The sequence below is a fragment of the Triplophysa rosa genome, linkage group LG20, assembly GCF_024868665.1.
Source record: "Triplophysa rosa linkage group LG20, Trosa_1v2, whole genome shotgun sequence".
Classification (NCBI taxonomy): Eukaryota; Metazoa; Chordata; class Actinopteri; order Cypriniformes; family Nemacheilidae; genus Triplophysa; species Triplophysa rosa.
Window position 1 is genome coordinate 11238955 of NC_079909.1, and position 25976 is coordinate 11264930.

The following is a 25976-nucleotide window of genomic DNA, read 5'->3' on the forward strand; positions in this document are numbered from 1 at the left end:
ACAAAAAACGCTTGTACACAGACAGACATACAATAGCAGTGAATGGGTGCCGGCGCTGTTCGGTTACCAACATTCTTTAAAATATCTTCTTTTGTGTTCTGCGGAAGAAAGGAAGTCATACAGGTTTGCAATGACAAGAGGGTGAGTAAATGATGACAGAATTTTCAGTTTAGGGTGAATTTGCACTTTAAAAGCAATAAAGGATTCGAAACCTGACAGAAATCTTATGATTATTGGAAAAATAAAAGATTGAAGCTCCACCCCTAAACCTAACATCACTGCGGTGAAAGCACACCATACTAAGATTATATGAATTCATACGAATTAGCTACCTTGTCAAATGCTTACAAACTGTGTTGTCATATAAATATTTTTTGGACAAAGTACCAGTTCCCATACCTGACTTAGCATAGTATTTTTTGAGTACCGTCTCAGTATACAGTAGTCCGTGGCTTGAGATACAGTACATGTTTAGCAAATGTGTTTTCCTTCAGCTTATTGAAATCTCTTCTGTGTCTTTCCAGAAAGTGTCACAGTACAGCGTCATTGTCCAGGCCACAGATATGGAGGGCAGCTTGAACTTCGGTCTGTCCAACACAGCCACTGCCCTCATTTCCATCACAGACATCAACGACAACCCTCCCGAGCTGGATGCTAAAACGGTAAGTGTCCTGCAGCACCAAATGTCCTGGGTTTCCCAACCTGTTCTGTTTTGTGTTCACATACAGACCCATTCCTTCATCAACACCAGACCAGAAATGTGTGCCGTTTAACTTAAGACGTATGAAATCACGTCACTTTTTACAGACGTTAATGGAATGATCATTAGAGGACCTCTACAGAAGAGCGGCTGAAAACATAAAAAGCAGGCAAACATATTACATTTAATTATTTCAGATTCGCAAGGAGTTCTGTTTGTGTTTCCTTTTATGCTTGGAGGCTATTTTCTGTGGAAAATATGTTTTGTATTTAAGTTATATTGGTTTGTGTGCTTTGAAGCGCTGTAGCATTGTACAGTATAAAAGGGATAGCGCACCCAAAAATAAAAATTCGGTCATTGTTTATTCACCCTCAAACCTGTATATGACACATTCTTCTGTGGAACACAAAAGATAATATTTCGAGAAATGTCTCTGTGGTTTTGTGTCCATACAATGACAATCAGTGGGGGCCAATGTTGTTTGGTTACCAGCGTTCTTCAAAATATCTTCTTTTGTGTTCTGCAGAAGAAAGTCACACAGGTTTGTAATGACATGAGGGTGAGTAAATGATGACTAAATGTTCATTTTTGGGTGAACTACTGTATTCCTTTAATGCAAATAAGTTGAGAAAACAGTAAATCGGCCTCTGTCCAATTGTACGCACAAGAAAAATATAATAACACTTAGTTATTTTAATCTGTTGACAGCCCTAATATTTTAAATATATATAATTTGTCTTCGATAAATTTACATTTTACCAAGTACTCCATTGAAACCTGATTTCTGAATTCTAGCTGTGTCTTGATACTCACGTAATTCACACTATTTTCTGACAGCTGGGGAAACAAAAGTTGTGAAACAAAGAGATTAATTTAGTGCAAGGAATTCTGGGAGGGAATGAGATGGAGTGAAATGAAGGCTGGAGGTCTCTCTGTCTTCTCATTGTGCCAGATATGCCCTTTAGGTGACTATAGTTTCTCTACAGGCATCTGGCTTGAATCCCCCTTTCATATCCTCTTTTTTCTCAATATCCTCCATCTCCGGTTTTCTTTATCTCTGTATCCTCACACCTTTGTCTCTGCCTACTCTTACCGGCGTTTGTTTCTGTCTGCCTTCATATCTCCCTCCTTATTTTTCTAGTTAAGTATAGATCTCCTTTGCTCAATCATTCTCTCTGGTTTTCAATGTCTGTCTCTCTCTCCCATTCCATTTATTTCCTGCTATCTGCCATGCCTATTTTATCTCTCCCTCACAGCACTCATCTATGGTGCCCTTGCGTTCTTTCTCTCATTAAGTAATAACCTCGGGCTTCTTCCGCGCTGTCTGATGCTGAAACATTCTGAATTATTTTGCACTTTTTTTCTACCTGTTATATTTATTTGAAGGCCAAGCGATACTTAGTGAATTAGTATGACAGCTATCGTCTGGCATCAGACGACCGTGCTTTTCATTTTAATTGATGTCAGATCATTTTCAGACGTTGAGTCAGAAGACTAGATGTTTCTGGACAGGTCTGGGGCGTCTGGCTGTTGTTGTTGGTGGGTTGCTTGAGATCCGATGAGCTGAATGTGTGCAGTTTTTTATTGTGTGGCCTAAGCCCTATTCAATGTGAAGCTTTGCCAGCCACAGTAGGAGGCTTCAAAGGTTTACAGGGTGTAGGGGTTGAAAATAACATATCGTTCAGAGGGTACTTTAAAGCAGCATCTTGTAGTTGCAAGATGGCTGAATCGACTTTCTGACTGGGCGTAAAGGTCCTTTCTATCTATTTCCTGTCAAATTCATGTAAAAATGCCAAAACAATTATTTTTTCGTAAATTATTTTTTACGATTGTTTGAACAATTTACGTGTTCAGTCATGTAATATCCCGCTATTAATTCGTGAATTAATGACAAAATCCTCCAATTTTGCGATCCAATTATGTATTATGTATACATCAATTATATTATATGTGTATATTCATAATATTTCAAAAAAATACTATATGTAATATTATATAATTTACATTTACATTACATTTTTAATATAATATAGATCTTACTAAAATATATTATTTTTAAAGTGGCCCTGACACACGCAGTTTCCTATACGAGTACCTATAGAGTAGTATTGCATACTTCGTATCTTCGAAGAGTATTTAGTTTGATCACATTTATAAAAGATAGATACAGCTGTACGATTTTTTCCGAAAGCATACAGCGCGTCTGGGGGAGGGGGGGGATGGGAGGGGTTGTCTGAATTAAAGCACGTGCGCACCCATTGCCAACAAAACACAGACATCAGTTTCACTCACCGAACTGCGGTTCATGTCCGGCATCTTTTAGCGCTGGGACGGCTCAATATATCAGTTTGAAACGATCTCCAAATCCAGCATTATATCCACCATTTGTATAACATTCATCACCCAAATGCAGTGAACAAACAAACACCTGAACTTTGCGAACGTATGCTCTCTCTCTCTCTCCTGCACACAAGTGAAAGTGATGTCTGTGCATGCTCCTTCTCCTGCTCTCCTTGCTGCTGCGTGGGCGTGCCGCGTGCTTTTCCGGGAGAATTGTCCAATAAGGGACTAAGAAAAATTGTTACAAAACAGTTTTATATGTTCGAAAAAAACTTTCCGAAACCTGTACGATCGCTGGGGGAGTGTATCGAGCACAGAAATACTACGTAATATGCCCAACAAGTTGACCATGTTAAGCATGAGAAGACAGCACGTTTAACATTGTAAAGAAGTCAGAATGCATGACACATCGTTGAAGCACCCCTTTAATGGTATTTTGAACAATAATCATGTTCAGTAATGTAATAGGCCTATCCCACTATTAATTAATGAATTAATGACAAAATAGTCTAGTATAACGAGCAAATTTTGTATTATATATACATCAATTATATTTATTACATATTCATAATATTTCCCAAAAATACTATATATAATATAATACAATTTAAATTACAATATAATATAACACAGATCTTTTTTTACAGTTGTTTTTTTAACAATTTACGTGTTCAATCATGTAATATCCCGCTATTAATTCATGAATTAATGACAAAATGATCTAGTATTGTGATCAAATGATGTATTATGTATACATCAATTATATTTTACATATTAATAATATTTCCCAAAAATGCTATATATAATATAATACAATTTACATTTAAATTACAATATAATATAACAGATCTTTTTTCCAATAATTGTTTTTTTAACTATTTACGTGTTCAGTCATGTAATATTCTGCTAAATTAATGATAAAATAGTCTTAATGTTGCGATCCAATTATGTATTATATATACATCTGTTATATATATTTATATATATATATATATATTTCATCATACATTGCTGGCATTTATGAGATTCGGTCCAGGCTGAAAGAGAATTGGGTGAAAACATGCAGAGAGACAAAGATAGGCCTCCATCCATCTTTTCTTGACACCTCCCCTAAGTAATACACACTAAGATTTTCTCAGCCGTGTGCTTCAACCTCTTGTTTGAATGAGCAGAAGGGAAAAAGTGCAAAACTGAAAGCGAGACTAAAATGAAATGAACTCATTGCTCACCCGCCCACTTAATTGCTCTTGATATTCAAAAAACTTCTTAAGTTTCAAAAGTTTGTGCACGCAGCTCCACCCACAAGCGCGTGCATCATTGTCCATCACGGCGTTCGTAATTATACAGAGCAACAGAAGAACGACTCGGCAATTCGGTTGTCTCGTCGTAGCTCAGTGTGTATGACAGGTCCTAACAGAGCAAGTTAACCCAGATGACACCAGCAATTAAGTTCCACACTCAGCGCATGGTCTCGCTCCCGATAACAAACACTTGTGTCACATATCACTGAGCAGAGAGAAAATTAGCCACAACTGGTTTATGGAGGGCTTGCGCGACCTGACACTTCTGAGGGTTTGTTGATTCAGTCAGCAATTTGCAAGGTGCTGATTCCATCTTTTTGAAATAGAACGTAAAGGAAAGAAAGAAAGAAAGCCTTGAAATCATGCTGGAGTGCAGACAGCTAATTGACTTGTTCATAACCGTCTAAATTTGTTACTACAGGCTTTTGCTGGCTAAACTCAAATAAACATTTCATTATAGTACAGCTTTAATGTCTAAAGCAGGGAATATCAACATTGAAATAAACTTCTTGCAGACACATTATGGATTTGGGCCGTGGTATTGGGGTTGTGCTTACTCCAATTGCATTTTGTGGCAGACATAGACACAATAATGCAGACACACACGCCGTTTTTCAAGCGGAATGTGTGAGTTATGTGCTAGAACTAATTTGTTTTGTTTGTCATCCTCTCTCTCTCTCTCTCTCTCTCTCTGTCTCTCTGTCTCTCTCCCCCCCCCTCTCTCTCTCTCTCTCTCTCTCTCTCTCTCTCTCTCTCTCTCTCTCTCTCTCTCTGCTCTCTCTCCCCCTCTCTCTCTCCTTTTCCTCTATCCCTCCTCTCTCCTCTATCCCTCTCTCTCTCTCTCTCTCTCCTCTCTCTCTCTCTCTCTCCTCTCATCTCTCTCTCCTCTCTTCTCTCTCTCTCCTCCTCTCTCCTCTTCTCTCTCTCTCTCTCCTCTCTCTCTCTGCTCTTCTCCCCCTCTCTCTCCCTCTCTCCCTCTCTCTCCTCTCTTCTCTGCTGTCTCTCTGTCCTCTCTCCCCCTCTCTCTCTCTCTTTCTCTCCCCCTCTCTCTCTATCCCCTCTCCTCTCTCTCTCTCTCTCCCTCTCTCTCTCTCTCTCTCTCTCTTCTCTCTCTCTTCCCCCCTCTCTCCTCTCTCTCCTCATCCCCTCTCATCTCTATCCCTCTCTCTCTCTTCTATCCCTCTCTCTCTCACCCTCTCTCTCTCTCTCTCTCTCTCTCTCTCTCTCCTCCTCCTCTCTCTCTTCTCTCTCTGTCTCTCTCTCTCTCCCTCTCTCTCTCTCTCTTTTCCTATCCCCCTCTCTCTCTTCCTCTCTCTCTCTCTCTCTCTCTCTCTCTATCCCTCTCTCTCCCTCTCTCTCTCTCATCTCTCTCTCTCTCCCTCTCTCTCTTCTCTCCTCCTCGCCTCTCTCTTCTTCTCTCTCTCTCCTCTCTCTCTCTCTCTTCNTCTCTCTCTCTCTCTCTCTCTCTCTCTCTCTCTCTCTCTCTCTCTCTCTCTCTCTCTCTCTCTCTCATCTCTCCTCTCTCTCTCTCTCTCTCTATCCCTCTCTCTCTCTTCCTCTATCTCTCTCTCTCTTCCTCTATCCCTCTCTCTCTCTCTCTATCCCTCTCTCTCTCTCTCTTCCTCTATCCCTCTCTCTCTCTATCCCTCTCTCTCTCTCTCTCTCTCTTCCTCTACCCCTCCCTCTCTCTCACCCACACAGACTGAGTTTGAGCAGAGTAGAAATGTTTGTGATTATTTGCATTTGACAGGGGCATGAAGCGGCATACATCTTGCCGTAGGAGACCCACCGAAACGTAAGCAAGCTAATTAAGCGAAATTGCTTGAGGGGGTGTAAACCTACCAGATATATCGCTTCCAATTTGAAGACAGCCGTATGTTTTATTCATGTAAAAGGCGCATGAATATGGAAAGAGTTGTCACTTCTAAAGTGTAAAAGTAACAACTGCTAAGACATACAACTCATCAGTTCCTGTTTTAAAGCACAATGATGACTATAATGACAATGATAATGATGATGATTATGATGATATTTGTTTAGATGATGATTATGATGAAGACAGTGGGTCTGAAAGTTCATTGTTAGGGGAAGCGTCATAAATGATAAATAAATATAAAAAAGTATTGTAAAATGTTTTATTGTCATTGCAGGGTGTTTGTGCATGTTGCTGCGGATCAGATATCTTTTTTATAGGATACATTATATCATCTCTGTGTGCAAAGAGGATTTTCTTTTTATGTGCTATATTTAGTTTTACAGACTGTCTAAATGTTTTATCATGTGGTGACATGGATATGTGTCAGAGGATATGTGTTTGTTTGTTTGTTCAAAACCCTGAAGTGCAGTCCTCCAAGTCCTGCACTTCATGAATAAAATAAATGTAAATTATGATTTATCATAAGTATAAACATATTATCTGTGTGACATTATTGTCAAAATTATGTCAACTTTATATGAACAAGTAGATAAGAAATGAAGTTTTAAAGCTCAGCTTTAAAAAAAATGTATTCATATATAAATATAAAAAATGGTTTAACAAACCAAACAATCTTTAGGTCTGATGTGAATTTATTTTCAGGTTTCAAGAAGCTGTTGACAAATATTCACGCCAGCGTGATGTGAGTTTTAAAAATTGAATATTGGGAAAAATACTGATCATGTCATTAAATATGAATCATGCTACTAGTTATGAATGTCTTTTAGCTCCTACATCCACTGACCTGAAAGGGAATGTGTTGAATATTGATGAGAAATAGTAAAACATATATAAAAATTTATTCTAATCAATGCATTACTCTCACTGTTGATTTTATTATTGAAACGCGTCAAACCATCTACTGCATCTAGAATCATTTTAGAGATGGTCAGATTTTCTAATAATTTATAGAGGGTGTCTGAAACGTTGCCCTTGGTTTTCTAGGACATGAAGAAAAACAGTACTTTACTTAAACAGTAAAATAACTTCTTTATTACTTCACCCCACAAATCCACATAAGCAAGTATCACTTTCTTACCTTCTCTCTCTCCACACACACACACACACACGCACACTTGCAATTTGAAAGTCGATAAAGAGAAATGTGACTGTGATTTTGCACAGATCACTCAATCACATCTTTCGCTGTCCTGTCCTCTATTGGTCTCTCACGCCCCGTCCTGGAAGGGACACAGCACACTTGTTTGATCTCGACAGAGTGTTTTTCTGCTTATCAGCAAACGCAGCTGTGCAAGCCAGACAGCATGCAGCCGGTGAGACAGGACGGCCCTCTGATGTTTTCATCACTACATCCACTAGATATTACTCGCTGTGTCTCTCGTTTCCATCCTCTCTCGCACCGTCTGTCTGTCTCTCTCTCTCTTCTTTCTTCAATTTCAGCAACTAAACCATGAAAATAAGCCACAATTTATTTTCCCACTTTAAGCGTTTGAATCTGGTTTGGTGATGAAGTATGTGTGTAAGCATCACTGCTGAATATTCAGCACTGTGTGTTTGGCTGTAGTCTGTTCTGCATGGTGATGCCATTACAGTGAACAGCATCTGGCAAACACACTTCATAACCATGTTAAACAGCAGGAGAGAGAAGCAGATTACCGAGCCGTAATGAGCCCATGTGCATGTGCTACAGCCTGCCGTACATTCACACCTTGGGCGATGGGTAAACCTACTTTAGTCGACTTTGTTTGTGTGATGTTATTTTAATAAATGAGACTCAAAGCCTAGACTTTACCCAGTCTGTAACCTTAACCCGAATCATTCTGCAATACTTTAACGCCATTCTCTACAGTCTGTGAGTTCTGGAACAGAAATGGCTGGTTTGGTATAATGGTTAAAACTCAGGACTAATAAAAAACAGAAGGTTGTGGATCCAAACCTGGAGGCCTGAACCATGAGTAAGCTCATGTGTTTGGATTAGGAGTCAAATATATTCCTCAGAACTGCAATGTATCGTTAAACTCACTGTATACTGCAGGTACTTTGTATATTCGTATATTCTGTATGTATATGCATCTTGTACAGTCATATACATATCCTGGACATTCATTTGCATTCTGCATAATCTACATATACTGTATATTCGCTATATATTCACATGTGTATTCACATTATGTCCATTATGTATATTCACGTAGTAGTTATGTATATCTATTTATTTAGTAAATCTGTACATACAGTATATCTATAATTACAATACCACTTTTGGCAAGATGCTAACTGCATTTCGCTGCCTTGTTTTCATGTGCAATTAAGTTGAATCTAATTGAATCTAAAAACTAAATGTCACCTGCTAACAAATGATGCTGCACATACAGTAGTGGCCAAAAGTAATGTCAGTGGTGTGTATTTGTACAATATTTCCTTTTAATTCCTCCTCGGGTAGGTTAAACCACCAGAATATAAGGTGTATAGACAAAAAACACTAAGTTTTTAATGTATTTATTAGACAATATTATTTGGCAAATAGACACACAGCATATTAGGGGCGTATTAGGAATCAGAAAATGACTCATGTTCCTCTCATTTATGTGCATCTTCCTTTAGTTCCTAGGGGAGGTTCCGGAAAATGCCGTGGGTGTGGTTGTGGCCAATTTGACGGTGCGAGACAAGGATCAGCCTCACACGCCCAACTGGAACGCCGTCTATAGGATTGTGGGAGGAGATCCCATGGGACATTTCGCCATACGCACTGATGAGATCACCAATGACGGAAGGGTCATTGTAGTTAAGGTGAGTGCATCCAGACATCTCATAAAATGTATTTGCTTGTCTGTAATGCTGGATACATGACTGTTGGTTATGTTGGTTGTGTTTGGTAACCTTCAACTGAACTCTTCTAACACTTTGAAAAAGTTAGTCTCTAATGCTTCATATCGTGTGTTTGTGAAATATGCTCCCACTCCCAATCTTGTATCCCACATACAATATTGGGAGTTTAACTGGTGGGACGCATATGTTTGTGTGTGTTCTTCCATATAAACTTGTTTATTTGGCCATTCCCATGGTGTTTTAGAGAGAGTGATACTGTAAGCCCTTGGCACTCTCAAGAAATTGATTTCAGCCTCTCTGGAAGTGTTACACAGCTTTTTTGGTCACACGCAGTCCAGCTCGCCGTAATCATTTCCGCCTACGGAACAGCTGATCCACTCGCGCTGGTCTCACAAATCCTAACCTTTACTTTAGGGCTCACTTCAACACTTCCTAACTCAATCAAAGTGACTTCCTGTTCCCTTTCCAACACTTTTAGTGTTTTTAGGGCCTTTCAGAGAAAAACTGTAAAAGTGAAATGATTTTTGGTAGTACTTATTTATGTTTGTATGCTTTCTCTTGCCAGTGGAACTGGCTTCATTTAGACACTTCCATTGAATGGTCTATCATTTTCACAAAATATACAGTAGTGGGGATATATTTGTACAATATTTAAGTTAGATTACACTATCAAAGTGGTGTATGAAGGTGTACTGTATGGTACAAAATAAACTAAACACTAAACTTTTAAACCACAGCAGGGTGGTAAGGGTTTTATTCTAATATACAAAACAAAAATGCATAGAAAAACAAAAAACTTGCAGGAAATAGCAAGTGTTAACTACAATTTTTAAAAATTTTACAATTTTGTCGTAATATTTTGTAGTCATTTTCCTTGCAGACATTTTCTTTATAAACTTTGCACATGTTTAGTGGGTAATATTATGTTTAGCCTCCTTAAATTCTCAAAGCTGAGCTTGAGTTTATACTCCACCAATGCAACATGAATAGGCCTACAACATTTTTAATGCATCTGTAATAAAAGTTTTGAATAAAGAGTGAAGATGCCAACTGTCCAAAGTTGGACATCAATTTTGGCCACTTTTGGCTTGTGTTTGTGTGTACTAGAGGGTGACACGGGAGTGGATTTTCAAACCTCTCCCATCCCACTCCCACAAAAATATCCCATCCCATCCCAGTCCGACAAAAAAACTGGGGGAAAATCCCGTCCCGTCCCAATTCCGGAAGAATGACTCTCATTCCCTCCCACTACCGTGTTGTGTTTATTTATTTACCTGCTCTTGGTGTCTGCGGGTCTTTATGCGATGCGACTTTGGTGGGAGAAGCTGCACTCGTGGAGCGAAAAGGGTTGAAATGAAGCGCGTATGGCGCTAAATAAAGATATTAGAGGATATGGTAGCAATATCATCAGCATAAATGGCCCTAAAGGTGCGTGTGATGTGTACAGCTTGGTTATGTAGACACGCTGCTCAATTTAAACTATAGAAATATTCCGATGTTTTTAATGGTTCATTATGTTTCGCTGTCTGGATAGAACGAAGCCGAGGTACGGATCCGGATTTGGTGCATTACCGCCAACAACTGTTATGGGTGTGGAGCGCGTCATTCACTTAACCAGCCACACCAAAGCAAACAGGAGAGCATATAGAGACAGCGCCACTTTAGAATTGAGTTCAAAATTAAAATATATAGTTTATTTATATAAAAGGTATGATTCCCGGTTCCGCCAACTTCTTTTTTCCTGTCCCATCCCAGTCATTTAATTAATTGTGATTTTGTTTTCCATCCCGCGCAGAGGTGGAAAGTAACGAATTACATTTACTCGCGTTACTGTATTGAGTAGGGTTTTTGTGTACTTGTACTTCTTTAAGTAGCTTTTTAAAATCTGTAATATTACTTGTACTTAAGTATGATTTGTGTGATGTATTGTACTTCGTTATATTTAAAATCACACCCGTTACTGAGTAAAAAAATGAAAACATCGCAAGGAAAATAACGTGACCGGAAATTACTGTACATTTACAGTAATATGTATTTATTACATTTAGTACATTTACTCTCATTCCGTACAAATGTGGAACCCTGCGTGGAACCATTTATACGTGATTTCACTACTGAAATTAAGCAGTGTAAATTTGTTAAGAAACTAAGAGGCCGTTTACACAAGACCGTTTTCTAGTGAAAGCATTTATGTGTTTTGGCTGTCCGTTTACACGGAAACGGCGTTTTAGGGGACTGAAAACGTAAACTTTTGAAAACGGGTCTCAAAGTGCAACTTTTTGAAAAAGCTTCCACTTTCGTTTCCATGTAAACTGCAAGTCGGAACTTTCTGAAATCGATGACGTCTCGCGCATGCGTATTACGCGCTCGGTCTCGCGAGTATAGCCAAAACAACATGGCGGCTTCCCGTACTGTGAGCTCTCGCTGCTCGACTATGTATTAACGTTTCCCCAGCAAAATGTGGATTTGCTGCACCAATGAGACCAGCGGAGACACACTATTTACATTCGCCAGACTATAAACACACATATACTGTACGTCGACCACGGTATTAAAAAGCACCTTTGGCTTATTACTGTGCATATGTATGCGCAAAGGCACGTCCGGCTTCTATACACAACAACATCGCCATCCACTGGCCTGGCGTGCATACTACAGCGGTTTTATCTGTTTTCCTGGATCCGTGTAAATGCAGACAGTTTTGATAACGCTGTCATGTGTACGTGAAACTTTTCTAAAACGCAAAGGAAAAACTTTTCCGTTTTTCATTGTGTAAACGTGGCCTTAGGCTTAAAATCTTTTTTAAGGCTTAACTTTGCTTCTGAAGAAAATGTATATTGATTTAATAATTGTTTAGTTAATATTTCTGCTATATGATTCTGTGATATTTCTGCAAAACAAGACAAACAATTCTTTATTTGTTGCAGTACACTTGTATTATATTTTAATATATAAAATTAGGCACTATGATGACTGTTGTTGGTGTTGCACAAAAAAAGGAGAGGTCCCGCCCCCACCCCCCCGCCCCGCTTTTAAAAAGTAACTAAGTAACTTTTACTTTGAGTTCATTTTAAACAAGCTACTTTTTACTTTTAATTGAGTAGATTTTTTGACTGGTAATTTTACTTGTACTCAAGTACAATTTCATCAAAGTAGTAGTACTTGTATTTGAGTATAATTTTTTTACTTTTTCCACCCCTGATCCCAAAAATTCAGATTCACAAAAAAATGTCAGCCTCTAGTGTGTAGTGTATACTGAAAAATAATGGTAGACATTTCAGCAGTGACCAATTTGTCCTGAAGGGCTCTTAAAAGCCTGTGAAAATGCAAAATAAGCTTTCCCCAGATGTTATTGACCTCCATGGAGTGTACCATTTGTTGTTAAGGCAGAAGATCTTTGTACTTATTAAAAAAGATAAAGCCAACATATTTGTATCTTCTTCTACCATTAGATTGATACTCTTTATGCTACATGAAAATACTAGTAGTAAAGGTATTGGAATCTAACAATTTCTACCTCTGTTTCTTTTTCTCATGTGTGTATGTTTGTGTGCACGTGTAGCCGGTGGACTACGAGCGAAACGGAGCCTTCATGTTAACAGTGGTGGTCTCGAACCAGGCTCATTTATCCAGCGGGATCCCCTCATCTCTGTCCTCCACTGCTGGTGTTACTATCACGGTGTTGGATGTTAACGAGGCTCCTGTCTTCCCATCCAACCCTAAAATCATACGCTTTGAAGAAGGAGTGCCTGCCGAAACCACCCTCGCTACCTTCGCCGCACTAGATCCAGACCGCTTCATCCAGCAGACTATCAGGTAGACAACATTGTCTAAATGACAGGAAATGCGTTTGTCTGTCGGTTTGAAACTGTCAAGATGTCTATCTGCCTGAGCGACTGTGTAACTGTCACATCGCCATCCATTTACACCCTTCCTCGCTCAAATATGCCAAAATAAAGTGCACAGACACATCATATCGAGTCACCATCTGAAACGTTTTTTTTGGACTAGCTTGACAAATCCCCAAAATCATTCCAAAATCTGTGAAATTGCATGTTTCTCTATGATAATAATTGATTCCATAACAAAAACTGATGTGCTATTGAACAGTCCTTATGATTGCTTTTGGTTAAAACTGAACAAAAATCAGTCACTTTGCAAGTACAAAAACTGTCTCCTTATCTTACCAAGATTCATGACGTTAAGCTTATAAATAATGATTGTGAGTTGAGCAATTTTGCAGGAAATGTCACTTGTATTTGACAGCCCTTATAAAATAAGTGAAGCACCTGTAATTTTATTATTCATACATAGATGGCGATATAAAGTCAACAGTTACGAATTGCAGCTGGTAAAACAAATATTAGTGTAAATTAGTATACAAATTCGCATGGGGTATGTAAAAGCATAGTAATTAGTATAAAATGAGTGGACATTTTAGCTAATTATATTGAAACAATGGCAGGTAGCATTTAAGTTAACATTGCTTAATTTTTTAAGTAATTATTTACATAACCAGTCAGTAAAACAAGATCAAAATAAATTGTAAAAAGCAGTGAGTGATTGTTTTTTTCTTTTCTAGCCAGTATTGTTGTTTGATATATAACAACAGACAGCATCAGCTCTATTAGACTGCCATTACTTTGACAGATTTTGTCCTGCCAGTTTACATTTACTCAAGCAAAACTGACTGTGTTTACATTCATATGCATTCGAAGCGAGTCTTTGAATGATTGATTCACTTTGAGTTATCGCTGTTGATGGTTTAAATAAAGCTCACGTTACGCCATTTATGAATAAATCAACCTACTGTGAGATTTGTCAATCTACAATTTTCTACCAATCTGGTTCCCTTTTCAATTTCTGCTGAATCATACTTGAGTTCTATTCTGAATATCATTGTCATACATCCACGATATTTGTTAAGTGACTGGTAAATGTATGAGGCATTTTATAGAAACCCAACTCAATACAGATCCATCACTCAGGTCATGCCGTTCAGCGATCGACTTGAGTGAATGTCAGACGTACATGTAATTTCTATACTGTGCTTTATGTCAAGTGATGTAGCACATATCGTTCGCACCATTAGCACCCCAGGGAGCAGCTAAATGCGTTTAATTGACTCTCTCCTGTTCCGGTACCATGGTTGTGGCTGCGTTGCCAAGCAACAGGGTGAAAGGTCACCGAGTAATGAGGCAAACCGTTCCCCAGACTGCTGGTTCTATTGTGTGTCCCCCCTCTCTCTCTTACACTTTTACGCTTGATCGTTCTTGATTTCTTTTTTCAAGACTCAAAAGTGTGCAGGCAAGATGCCAGCTTGAGGTATTGATCCAAAGTTCGCCTCTATGCACGTTCGCGCGCACACACACACACACACACACACACATTGACACATACGCACTCGGGGGACCTTCACTAGACTTGCTCCATAGATCACTGTGTGCAAGAAATGGTCCAATCAATACAGTCCACGCTGTGGCGCTCGCTTTGATTGTATCAGTGTTATAGGCTCAAGCATGGAAGTGCTTTGCAAACCAGATACCTTGACAAACAAAAGCTTGGAAATGATCCTTTGGCCATATAATTGCTTTTAAATAGACCTCCCTGCTGAAAAAAAAGCAATAGAAACCATCACAGAAATTCTGATGGTGTACCATTATGAACAATTAGCTTTTCCCATTAAAACTATTACAAAGTTCCTTTTTTTGTAGTGTGTTTTGGGCATTATTCCCATAGGATTTAACGGTGTTCCCATCTGCCAGATAACATCCCGCCAATAGAATCCATCACATACCAGTAGACACCAGTATTAAAACCAATACAATTCCCATTAAATGCATTAAATTATCTATTGTGTTTTTAGCAGGGTTCTATTTTTTTGTTCAGCGGGGCTGTGTTTGCTATTTTAAAGGGATGGTTACATAAAATTCATATAAATATTATTTAAATTGCCTGCTGGAAAAAGCTACCAAAACCAGTCTTAGTAGGTTTACTGGTCAGTTAAGACCGGTTTAAGATGATTTATCTGTTCACCCAGCCTGGCAAAGCTGGTGTTTATCTGGTTTAAGATGATAGGCCAACTGGTCTACCAAATTTAAGACCAGCTAATCTGGTTTAAGATTTATGTTCATTTTTAGATGGTTGTTTATTAAACATTTTATCAATGTGATTCAAGTTCTCATTCAAGTCGGGAGGGGATAAATACATTTTGGGATAAAGTCATGGATAGGAGTGCAAATGTGGTATTACGATCATGTAATTGGTAGTACGCTCAGACACAATACGCTGACTTTTCTGTTCTGATTTTCCAGAAATATCTGTGGAATTGCGTTGAATGGATTAAAACAGTGTAAATGAGTCGAAGAGAGCTGAGAGTACTATAATCTTGGCAGCTGAAAGCGTAATCAAATTAGCTCAAATATTTAATGAATTACCACATGAGGGGTAGGGAACGTGTAGAAAGAATTCTCAATTTGCATGTTGCACAATGGCCTGATTAATTGTCATTTTGTGATAGTCTGACACCAATCAGAAATCGCAGTGAATCCATGCAGTCACTTTCTTACCAACTCTGAGACCCGGTCCGGCAGATAAATAGACTCTAACAGCCTTTAACTTCAATATCTAGGATTAATAGCACCGAAGGCAGATACATTACCCAATAATATAGAGAAGAAAGATTATGTGTCACATCAGTGATTTGATTGAGTGTAAATATTTCCATATTCCTCTGTGCGGATCCATTGATCAGAACAGAACTGATTTGAATAGCCGCCCGAGCAGCGACTGAACGTGGGGCATATCTTAATAATCCACATCCTATATCCTCATAAGAGACAAAATATGATTTTAGCAGCATTTAAATTGATTGATGATCTCCAAAGTTCTACATTATTACCCTCAGCCATACCGTTGCGGGCGAAATTATGATTGAATGTGGAGCTTTATGGACGTGTCTTGTGGATGCTTATGGATTTTTATGTGACGTAATCTGATGAACAAATGCTTTTGGCCTTCAGGTACTCCAAACTTTCAGATCCAGCCAACTGGCTGAAAATCAACAGGACCAATGGAAGGATCACCACGACGGCGGTTCTGGACCGGGAGTCACCATATATGAAGAAGAATGTTTATGAAGCTACCTTTTTGGCCGTGGACAATGGTAAGGAATGGGGAAAAGTTGGAAAGTTTGAGCAAAATGAAAACTTTGTGTTCCCAGCATTATGTATGAAAAAAGGTTAGTTGAGGGGCTGGCTTAAACAAGCAGTTCACAGACAATCGATTCGTAACCTATCAGCACCGGGGTATATTATATTCCACCATGGAGTTCCAACAAAACTGCTGTCCAATCACAATTGATACGCGTGTCCATTTTTACCCAAACTTTCTCAAATAGGCATCCCGAAATGGGCTGCGTTGCTGAACACCACTAGTTTCTTCACAAGCTCAGAAAACTTTAGACGGAGTTTGTATGATTAGGAAATCGACCGATCTATCTGCCTGTCGTGTCGGGTTTTCCCCAAACGTTTTTAGAGGTGCCCGTAGTGGCAGGTTTGTCAGGTGTCCTATCTGAACAAAAGCATATTGGGCTAAATCAATATCTCTTTTGGGACTAGCGTTTTGTCTAGCAGTTGATACAGATGTCCAAGGTGACAGGTTATATTTTAGAGTCATATCGGCCATTCTAATAACAGAATTCTACAGAATCAATCTTTATAACACGTGGCCTGTTATTCTCAAGTCGGAGCTTTGGGGAACGACACAGACTTTGTTTTCAGCCCCTCGCCTGTGACGGGAGATTGCGTTTGTGAGAGTATATATCTGGCCTTTGTGCGCTACGGTTTTGTCTTTGATTCACACCCAGCTGCAGGGAGCAGATGTGTCTGTTTCTTCAGGCAAAGTTATTACACGTTGCTGTCCTCTGAGAGATGCCGGCTCTATTAAAGAGAAAACCGCTGTGTGAAATATTCATGCGCAGTTATCGTTTGTTATATCTGACACGATTGAAAGTTTTCAGGACAAATGCATAAAATGTGCGTTTATAACCCCCGTGCACCCCGCAGCCGTTGTCATCATCTTTCTCTCTCGTAGGTTCTCCTCCGGCCACAGGAACCGGGACTCTTCAGATTTACTTGATAGATGTGAATGACAACATGCCCGTCCTAGTTCCGCAAGAGGCTCTGGTTTGCGAGAGGTCAAGACACGGATATCCGGTCAACATCACGGCGTCTGATTTAGATACAGAACCCAACGCTGGGCCATATGTCTTTGAGCTGCCCTCTTACCCGTCTTCTGTTCGCCGTAACTGGACCATCTCACGGCTCAATGGTGAGAGATAAATTTTCAGTCATAAATATTTTTAATAGTATGAGCCACACGTGTGGACTTTTTACACTTAAACCTGCCTGAGCTTGTCTTCCGGCCTGTTCAGACTGTTGGTTTTAGAAGGGTTTCGAATCAACCAGATTGACTTGTCAACCTCTAAAATCTGTTCAAACTTGATAAGATTAATAGCAAATCAAAGGAGTAGTCATATCTTATTTTGGCTTCACATGTGTAGTCACGATTTTGGATTTCACTTCGTGCTTTTGTAAAACTAACCTTATTTACAGCAGTCTCTTATTCACACATCACTCTAGTTGTGACAGTTTAATAGGCTGCCTCATTAAAAATGTGACTTTTATTAAGGGAAGCATTCTTTCGTTTATTGTTGGTTGTGTGTTGCCAAACAATTTGCAGTGACAAAATAGCAGCTTGAATATTAATTCTGCTCAGTGCGGGGCTTCATAACCCGGGGTTAAAATAACCCTCTTTCAAAACGAATGTTATTTAACCCCAGGAATAAAGTGACTTTCATCCGGGGTTAAAAAGACTACAGGACAAACAAAACCTTAATAGAGTTTAATACACGACTGTGTATGTTGATGTGTGGTGCGTTAGAACGATAGCTCTCTAAACCATAACTTAAGAACTAGAAAATAAAAGAATCCATGTTTAATAATTGTGACCATGTCTTTGAAATCAAGACTAAAGTATGGAGTCAAAGTAGGGTCACATATATTTGCAACAAAAAGGTTTGCAAACAAAAAATAAGTTTTGCAAAATAAAAATTGAGCAAAAAAATACAACTGCAAACCAAAATAATGAATTGTGAAATAAAACTTAGGTATTGAGAGAAAAAAAGTTTTGCAAACAGAATGATCATGTGAGTTGAGCCTTGGATGTTTCATTGCATTTCTTCCAGAGCACAACACCTGTAGCCAAAACAAAGGAAAATCAACAGAATTATTAACTCCTTATATGAGCGTTAAAATGTTTACACAAATCATGGAACCTTTCTAACCATAAAGATACTTACTGTAATATTTAAGCTATGTAAAGTAGTGTCTTGTGTCTGAACAAAGGCATCTGCATATGAGACACAGAGTAAAGAGCAAATAACACAGTTAATATAAACATGTACAACAATGCCAAGGATGTGCATTGAGTACAGAGAATCAGCAAGTTAAAGCAAGTCATATTTTATAAGTCTAGTGAGTGAAGTTATACGACCCATTTACCATGGTTTTACTACAGTAGCCATAGTTTAACCATGGTATATGTACTACTATGCTAATACAACAGGTAAATATATATAGCAGTTTATACAGTGAAAGTGTAATAACCATTTTGTTTTTGGCAGATTGATTACAACTTGTGTTGTCTGTTGGCCTGTAGAATACATGTAGCAGCCATTCATACTGCTTAAAAAACCTCAGTTATCAATAACGCAGTTATTGATCTCTAAGTTCTTTAACTTGAGCAAACGTGTTAATATACATTTTAGTTAACAAACAAAAACACAGGTTTAATTGTGAAAACAATCACCTAGACATACTTGAGATCTGCCTCCTCTGCTCTGCCATGACGATCAATCCGTTGCTCTGTTGTCCAGCATGCCCAGACCTGGGCATGCCCAGACCCGTTATACACACCCCAATCCCCAAATATTTTATCTCTCAGTACTTAATTTTTTTTTTTTGCAAAACTTTTTTTTCTCTCAATACCTAAGTTTTATTTCGCAATCCATTATTTTGGTTTGCAGTTGTATTTTTTTTGCTCAATTTTTTTTTTTCTGTAGAAGGTACTGAATGATTATTAAATGTCAAACAACGACAAATCAGTCGAACCGGAAAAGGTAAGTATTTTGTTGGAATGGGATAGCTACTGCTGATTGGACGAAACTCCTGTCAATCAAGATATCCAGGACGCTCGATGTTGATGCAAAACTTTTTTTTCTCTCAATACCTAAGTTTTATTTCGCAATTGATTATTTTGGTTTGCAGTTGTATTTTTTTGCTCAATTTTTATTTTTATTTTGCGAAACTTGTTTTTTGTTTGCAAACCTTTTTTGTTGCAAATATATGTGACCCTACTTTGACTCCATACTAAAGTCTTTTAATCAAATTATGAGATTATGAACATCAAAGTAGTCATAGCCAAAAAATGGGCTATTTTTGCTTATTGCTGTATATAATAGAGTATATGATCGATTTCAAGATACAGTACTCAAATTTTCATTTATTACTGTATATCATATATATAATTTATTTATTAGAATTTATTTTAAATGCTGATTAAATGAATGATTTAATTGGTTTTGTTATTTTGCACAAAAAATGTAAATATAAACATCTTACTCAGTCAATATTAAAGATATCAAGATAGAATATTTTGAAAGAATGTTCTTTACATTATGTAGCATAATTTTATGTAAACGAAAAAAACTGTAAATCACAAAAAGAAAGATTTAGCTGGGTTTTCACAGGCAGGGTCACAATTATAATAAATGTGCATTCTTATAACTATTCAGAGTTCCTTAAAAGGAAAAACATATTGTTTAAGCCCTAAAACTTAAACACGTATGCAACATCCCAGTGACCATTCAATATCATTCTTCATTATATCTTTACTACAGGAAATTATGCCCAGTTGAAACTGCGGATCCCATACCTGGAGTCAGGCGTGTACCGAGTTTCCATTGTAGTCTCAGACTCAGGAAACCCTCCCCTGTCCAACACTTCGGTCTTGAAGGTGAAGGTGTGTCCCTGCGATGAAAACGGAGACTGTACTGTGGCCGGGGCGGTGACTGTCGCCGGGCTGGGGACCGGAGCTATCATCACCATCCTCATCTGCATTATTATACTGCTCAGTAAGTGATGGATGGACAGACATTCAATGCAAGACACACTCAGACCATTATTTGTGATTTTTTTGCCCCATTTTTGATGAATACGTTTGTCAGTTTGACAATTTTAAAATGTGTGTGTGTGTATAGGCATGGTGCTGTTCTTTGTGGTATGGGTGAAGCGCAGAGAGAAGGAACGTCAGACCAAACCTCTATTGATCGATCCTGAAGATGACGTCAGAGATAATATTCTGAAATATGATGAAGAGGGAGGAGGAGAGGAAGATCAGGTCAGAGTCTCTCTCTCTCTGATATTGATTGTAGAGTCAAGCCTGCTCGTAATTTTCAATATTTTGTTTCTCATAAGTCTGTTGCAAAAGCATTGCTGACCCTGTTTTCACATAATGTTATTTCTGTTGCAGGACTATGACCTAAGTCAGCTGCAGCAGCCCGAGTCTCTGGATCATATAATGAGCAAGCCTGCAGGTGTGAGGAGAGTGGACGAGAGACCCGTTATCCTAGAATCTCAGTATCCTGTCCGGCCAACGGTACCACACCCAGGAGACATCGGGGAGTTCATCATTGATGTATGATCTCTGTTTATATTCACAAATATAACCAAGGCCAAATTCTAATGCTGGTAAAGGGTCATGGGCTTTTTGTTCACTCTAAATAATGTTGGGTTATTTCAACCCAGCATTTGGTCAAAAATGGACAAACCCAACAGTTATGTTATAAGTTATCCTATACTGGGTTGTTATAAGCCATTGTTGGGTCCAATATAAACATTTGGTTAATTTAACTCAACAGTTCAGTTTGTCCATTTTTGACCCAAAACTGGGTTAAAAACAACCCAGCATTTTTTAGTGTGTAAATGGCAAATTGGCAAAGTTATATGTTTATTACATTTTATTATCTTTCTTCTTTGTATTCCACCAATAATATTAGTGTTTTTTTCAGCACTATTATGTATGTGTATGCAACCTCTATTTTTTACCCTTAAAGGAATAGTTAAATTTAAGATTTGTGGAGTCTGCGTGTAGCCATTTTTTTACGTGCCCATGTTAACAAATTAGATCATTCATACAGCATGCGGTGCGGCCTATCCGTTGCAGTGCGGTGCAGCAGTGCATCGATCGATTACACATCAAGTCTATTTTTGCTGTATAGCACGAACTGTTTAAAGCGATAGCACACGTATCATGCTCAAAATCACACCAATTGAGATTAAAATTGAGTAATTTCACCATAAATGCATGTAATTAAAGTGAGCCACTAATTTTCACAGTCATCTTACTGCTTTGATTTCGGGATAAAGCAAGAAAAAGCAAAACACTCCTAAACACCTAATCTGGTAAAAAATGATCTAAAAGTACATTTTTATGTGAAAGACCCCTGTTGAAAACACCAGCATATGCTGGTTTGGTATGTTTTGATGCTGGTTTCAGCTGGTCATGTGCTGGTCCTTAGCTGGTCATTTGCTGGTCCTTAGCTGGTTTAAGCTGGTCAAACCAGCATCAAAACATACCTAATGCAGTTTATGCTGTTTTTTTTTTCAAACAGTTTGTTTGTAACAAGTTTGTTAAAATGCATATGGGGGAGGGGCTTATCTGCTGAAAGTGAAACTATGTGACAATTGTTGAACTTGTGGGCCACAGAAGCCACGGATCGGCACGGCAAACGCAGTACCTATATGTGTAAAGACATCCAGCGCAATATGTACTGTATACGCACTGCAAACAAAGTATGTGTGAAACAGGCTTAAGAGTCCTTCTGAAACCTAGTATCTCCAGATTTGCTGTTTTTAGGAAACTAAAAAAAAACCTTTACTTTTTTAATTAAAATTTTAACTGTTGTCAAAGTGGACAAGCACTTTTTAATACTTTTTATTGGTTAGATATTTGCAAAACCCAGTGACAAACATAAAGGGTGACTAATAATGATTTATGGCAAAAAATAAAAATCACTGAATATGGAGATACAAGGTTTCAGAGCCTGAATTACATTGAGACAGGTTCGCATAACAAAAACGAGTCATTTTTACAGCTTGTTGCAATAAATGCTCGTTTTGGGACACTTTGAAACATTTTTGCAAGTTACAGTACGTCTTCATAGTACATCAAGCTCTTTTATCTAAAGGATCAAGGAAACTGTGATTCCTTGTGGCGTGGCCCCTTTAAATACCACCCCAGTGTAATTTCAGTTTACAGTCCTCATGTACTGTGCATGACACCTCTATTGTGTCTGTTCTGAAACGGTCTCATGTTCTCTCTCTCATGTTAGGGTCTGCGTGCAGCAGATAATGACCCCACCGCTCCCCCCTACGACTCCCTGCTGGTGTTCGACTACGAGGGCACCGGCTCCACAGCAGGCTCTGTCAGCTCCCTGGACTCTTCCAGCTCTGGGGAACAGGACTATGACTACCTCAACGACTGGGGTCCGCGCTTCAAAAAGCTGGCGGACCTCTACGGAGGAGGGGGAGAGGACTGAAGGTGCCAGTTAGAAGAGGGCAGAGAGGAACAGAGAGGGCCAGGAGGGACAATTAGCTTCTCGGTTGAAGCGTTTTATCGAGAAGCCGTACGCCAAGCCTCCGACGCAGGCTGACTTTCTCTCAAAGTAGTTCCACTGTAAGCTATGGAGCCATCGAGAGGGGAAGGATATTGCCCTGCAGCCTGCTCTGGACCTTTGCTGCAATCTAATCAAGTATTTTATGGCTTTTTACAATATTTCGCGTTGTGGTTTCTTCAGTGTTGTTTTGTCATTCCTCTCGGACTGCCTGGAGACGGAAGATGGAATCGAGATGTGATGGAAACAGCGAACTCCGCACGCACGAAGAAAACAAGTCAGAGTGCTCTTTCTCTGTTTGCTTTGTCACAAAGAAGAGTTCCACACACACACACGTTTTCTCGCAACTTGAATTTCAGTAGAACAGAAGCACTGTTGTTGATAAAGTGCCTTTTGTGGTGTGTTTTGTATCGGACTCCTGCAATCTCAGGGTCGGTTGCCATTTTGAAAAGTTTCTTCTGGGCGCACGTCCTTGTTCTTGTCCGCTCCGATATTTTTCTTTCATCCCTGCATCAGTGGTGCAACGCCTCTTTGAGTACCACGTGGGAAAACAAACAAAAGAAACTGAGAATGTTTTGTCAAGACTTCTGGTGATAAACACAGGTCTCATCGAGAGACTCATTTTCCCGTAAGAAATCTCATTCTCCCGTGACAAATTGGAGCGTAAGAAGTACAGTGATCCAATTCTGAAATCATAATTTGTTGTTGGTTTTTCAAACTTGACCGACCGCGACCATATAATGTTATGTTGTGTAATGGTTGTGTAAAAACTCAAGGTCTTTATTTTAAAAGAAGAAAAATCAGTAATGGAGAATGCCTTTTAGCTCATACTCTTGCCTGCCTTGTACGATTTTGTGTTGCGTTCCGATTTGTAAAGGTAATTTAGGCATGACAAGTTATCAGACAGCGAGACTAGAAGAGATGGCTGAAGAAACCCGACTCTAAACGGATTGCATCAGAAGAAACCTCTTTTTTTTCTGTCTTGAACATTCCCCTTTTCTAACTTTATAAGTTGATTAAAATATTATACGTGCATGACTTCTTTCAAGAACAATGTCTCGGATCTCTCGCACTTGTTCCTCTGTGGTCAGAATGTGAAAAGTAGTTGGCAAAGAATATACACCATACAGAATAAATATACTCTGAGAAAAATTAAAAAAAATGAACAAAAGTGTAAAAAAATACTGTAAAATACATATTTTTGAAGTATGATCTGAAACATTTGCTGCTCTTCAAGCTCTGAATTGGGCTAAATGACAATGTCTGGGCCCGTCTGGTTTTAATCGTGTGTGTTTGTATGCGAGTGTGCGCGTGCGAGTGTGTTTGTTTGTCTATATCGTGTAGGATTTTTAAATTCTCTTTTCTACGTTTGTGTTTTGTATTTCTTTTCTTAGGTTTTAAGTTCTGTTTTATGAAAAATGCAGCAGCGTTTTTGTCCTGTCTTGCTGACGAAAGTCTGTTTCGTATGTTCCGTCCCCGGATAAGGGTCTAAACCTGCATTGCAGAGAAGCTTAAACTCATGCCTGCTCCACCATTCAGTGTAACTGATTTCTCTTTCCATTCATCTCAAATATTGGATGTGCTTTAGAGAATAAACAATCACAGTTTTTAAAAAAAGAAGCGTTTGAAAACCATGGTCTTTGTCCTGTTCACAATAGTCCCATGTCTCTTCCTCACTTTGATATCCATCTTTCGTGTAACCTCTGACTTTATTACATCATCGAGTGACAATTGAATTTTGTTGATACTCTCAGTGTGGGATTTCTGATTAAGCCACAAAATCAGGCCGTTCCTAAAATGGCAGCGTGATTATGACTACAACTTCTAGATTTCCATGCATTACCATTATATTAACATGGAGTTAACATAATTTTGGATGAATGCTCCTCCTACACATTTGCCTTTAGAAGCATTAATGATGGACCACTTATCTGATAGAAAGTTTTCCAGTCTTTTCACATGTATTTAAATGAAATTCATTCACATGACCCAGTGAAAGGTCAGTCTACTCAAAGGGCATCTGGCATAATTAAAACATAAGGCCCGTGACTAAAGATGAATATCTGAGAGGAGATTAAAACTGAAGACCATAAACTTTATGGAAATTAAAATTGGGTGTAAAGATTCACGTGTCATAAGAGTGAATTCTCTTTAGGGACACATTTGGTGATTATTTCAAAGTTTTTATGATATTCAGATGAATCTATTGATAAAAAAAATTTCTTTTTAGCCACTGCAAAGTTTAGTTCCAACCGTAATGAAACAAAAGCTCCTGTAATCCTGGTGTTTAGATAGTCTATTTTATTAAGGTTGGAGCTTAACTCAGCAAAATGGTTTCCCACCACAACCAAAGCTGAATAGACCTGTCATATATCTGTAGCCCTAATAGAACCCTCATTTATTGTTTGGGTTCTGAAAGACCCCTTTTGCAGTTCTAAAGAAAGTTTTAAGTAAATGTAAATTTTGGGTTTTAAGTTAACCAATGCTATATTATTTTAACCCATTATTTGGTCCGATATAAACATTTTCTGGGTGAATTTAACCCAACAGTTGGGTTCATCTCTTTTTGATCTAACACTCGATTAAAAATAATTTAAGCATATTCAATTAATGTCCGCATGCTTTATAAGATTCTGCATCTGGTCTACACACTGTAGAGATACACTCCTGTCAGTTGTTTCTATTTTCTAACTACAAAATTACTCCAAACAGAAATATTTTCACTAGAGTGAGAATAGCTACCAGTCTCTCTTGAGAGGGAAAAACAAAGGCGTACAGCTTCAATAAAACTAAATAAAGCAACATTAAAAGGATTGGGTGAATTTTAAAGGGGTCATATGGTGCGAATATGTGTTCTTTACGAGTATCTGTGTCTTTGGTGTGTTATAAGTTGCCCATGCATGTATTAGACACGTAAATTTGCAAAAATTAAAGCGTTGGAACAAAAGATGCATTCTATCTAAAAGCGATGCTCACCCAGACCGGCCTGAAACCCCTCGTGTAACCACACCCCCACAAATCTTCCTCAGTTTGTGGTATGATTTGACTAAGACCGCCCAAATGTATACGCAAGTAAGGTACCTGTCAGTACAATTGCTTTGAACCTGATGTTCTAAATATGGTAAGAGGCGTTAC

At 38.6% G+C, this 25976-nt stretch overlaps 1 protein-coding gene across 1 annotated transcript in view; it reads left to right on the top strand.

Annotated features, from left to right (window-relative positions):
• cdh4 (cadherin 4, type 1, R-cadherin (retinal)) overlaps positions 1–25246 on the top strand; it is a 235449-nt gene extending 210203 nt beyond the window's left edge. Inside the window, exons 9-17 of the mRNA XM_057362164.1 lie at positions 525–662; positions 8882–9067; positions 12669–12922; positions 16129–16271; positions 17201–17437; positions 20067–20300; positions 20427–20566; positions 20699–20863; positions 22560–25246. Of these exons, the coding sequence (XP_057218147.1) occupies positions 525–662; positions 8882–9067; positions 12669–12922; positions 16129–16271; positions 17201–17437; positions 20067–20300; positions 20427–20566; positions 20699–20863; positions 22560–22766 (1704 nt within the window). The 3' untranslated portion in view covers positions 22767–25246. The remainder of the gene's footprint in view (positions 1–524; positions 663–8881; positions 9068–12668; positions 12923–16128; positions 16272–17200; positions 17438–20066; positions 20301–20426; positions 20567–20698; positions 20864–22559) is intronic.
• The last annotated feature ends 730 nt before the right edge of the window (positions 25247–25976 follow it).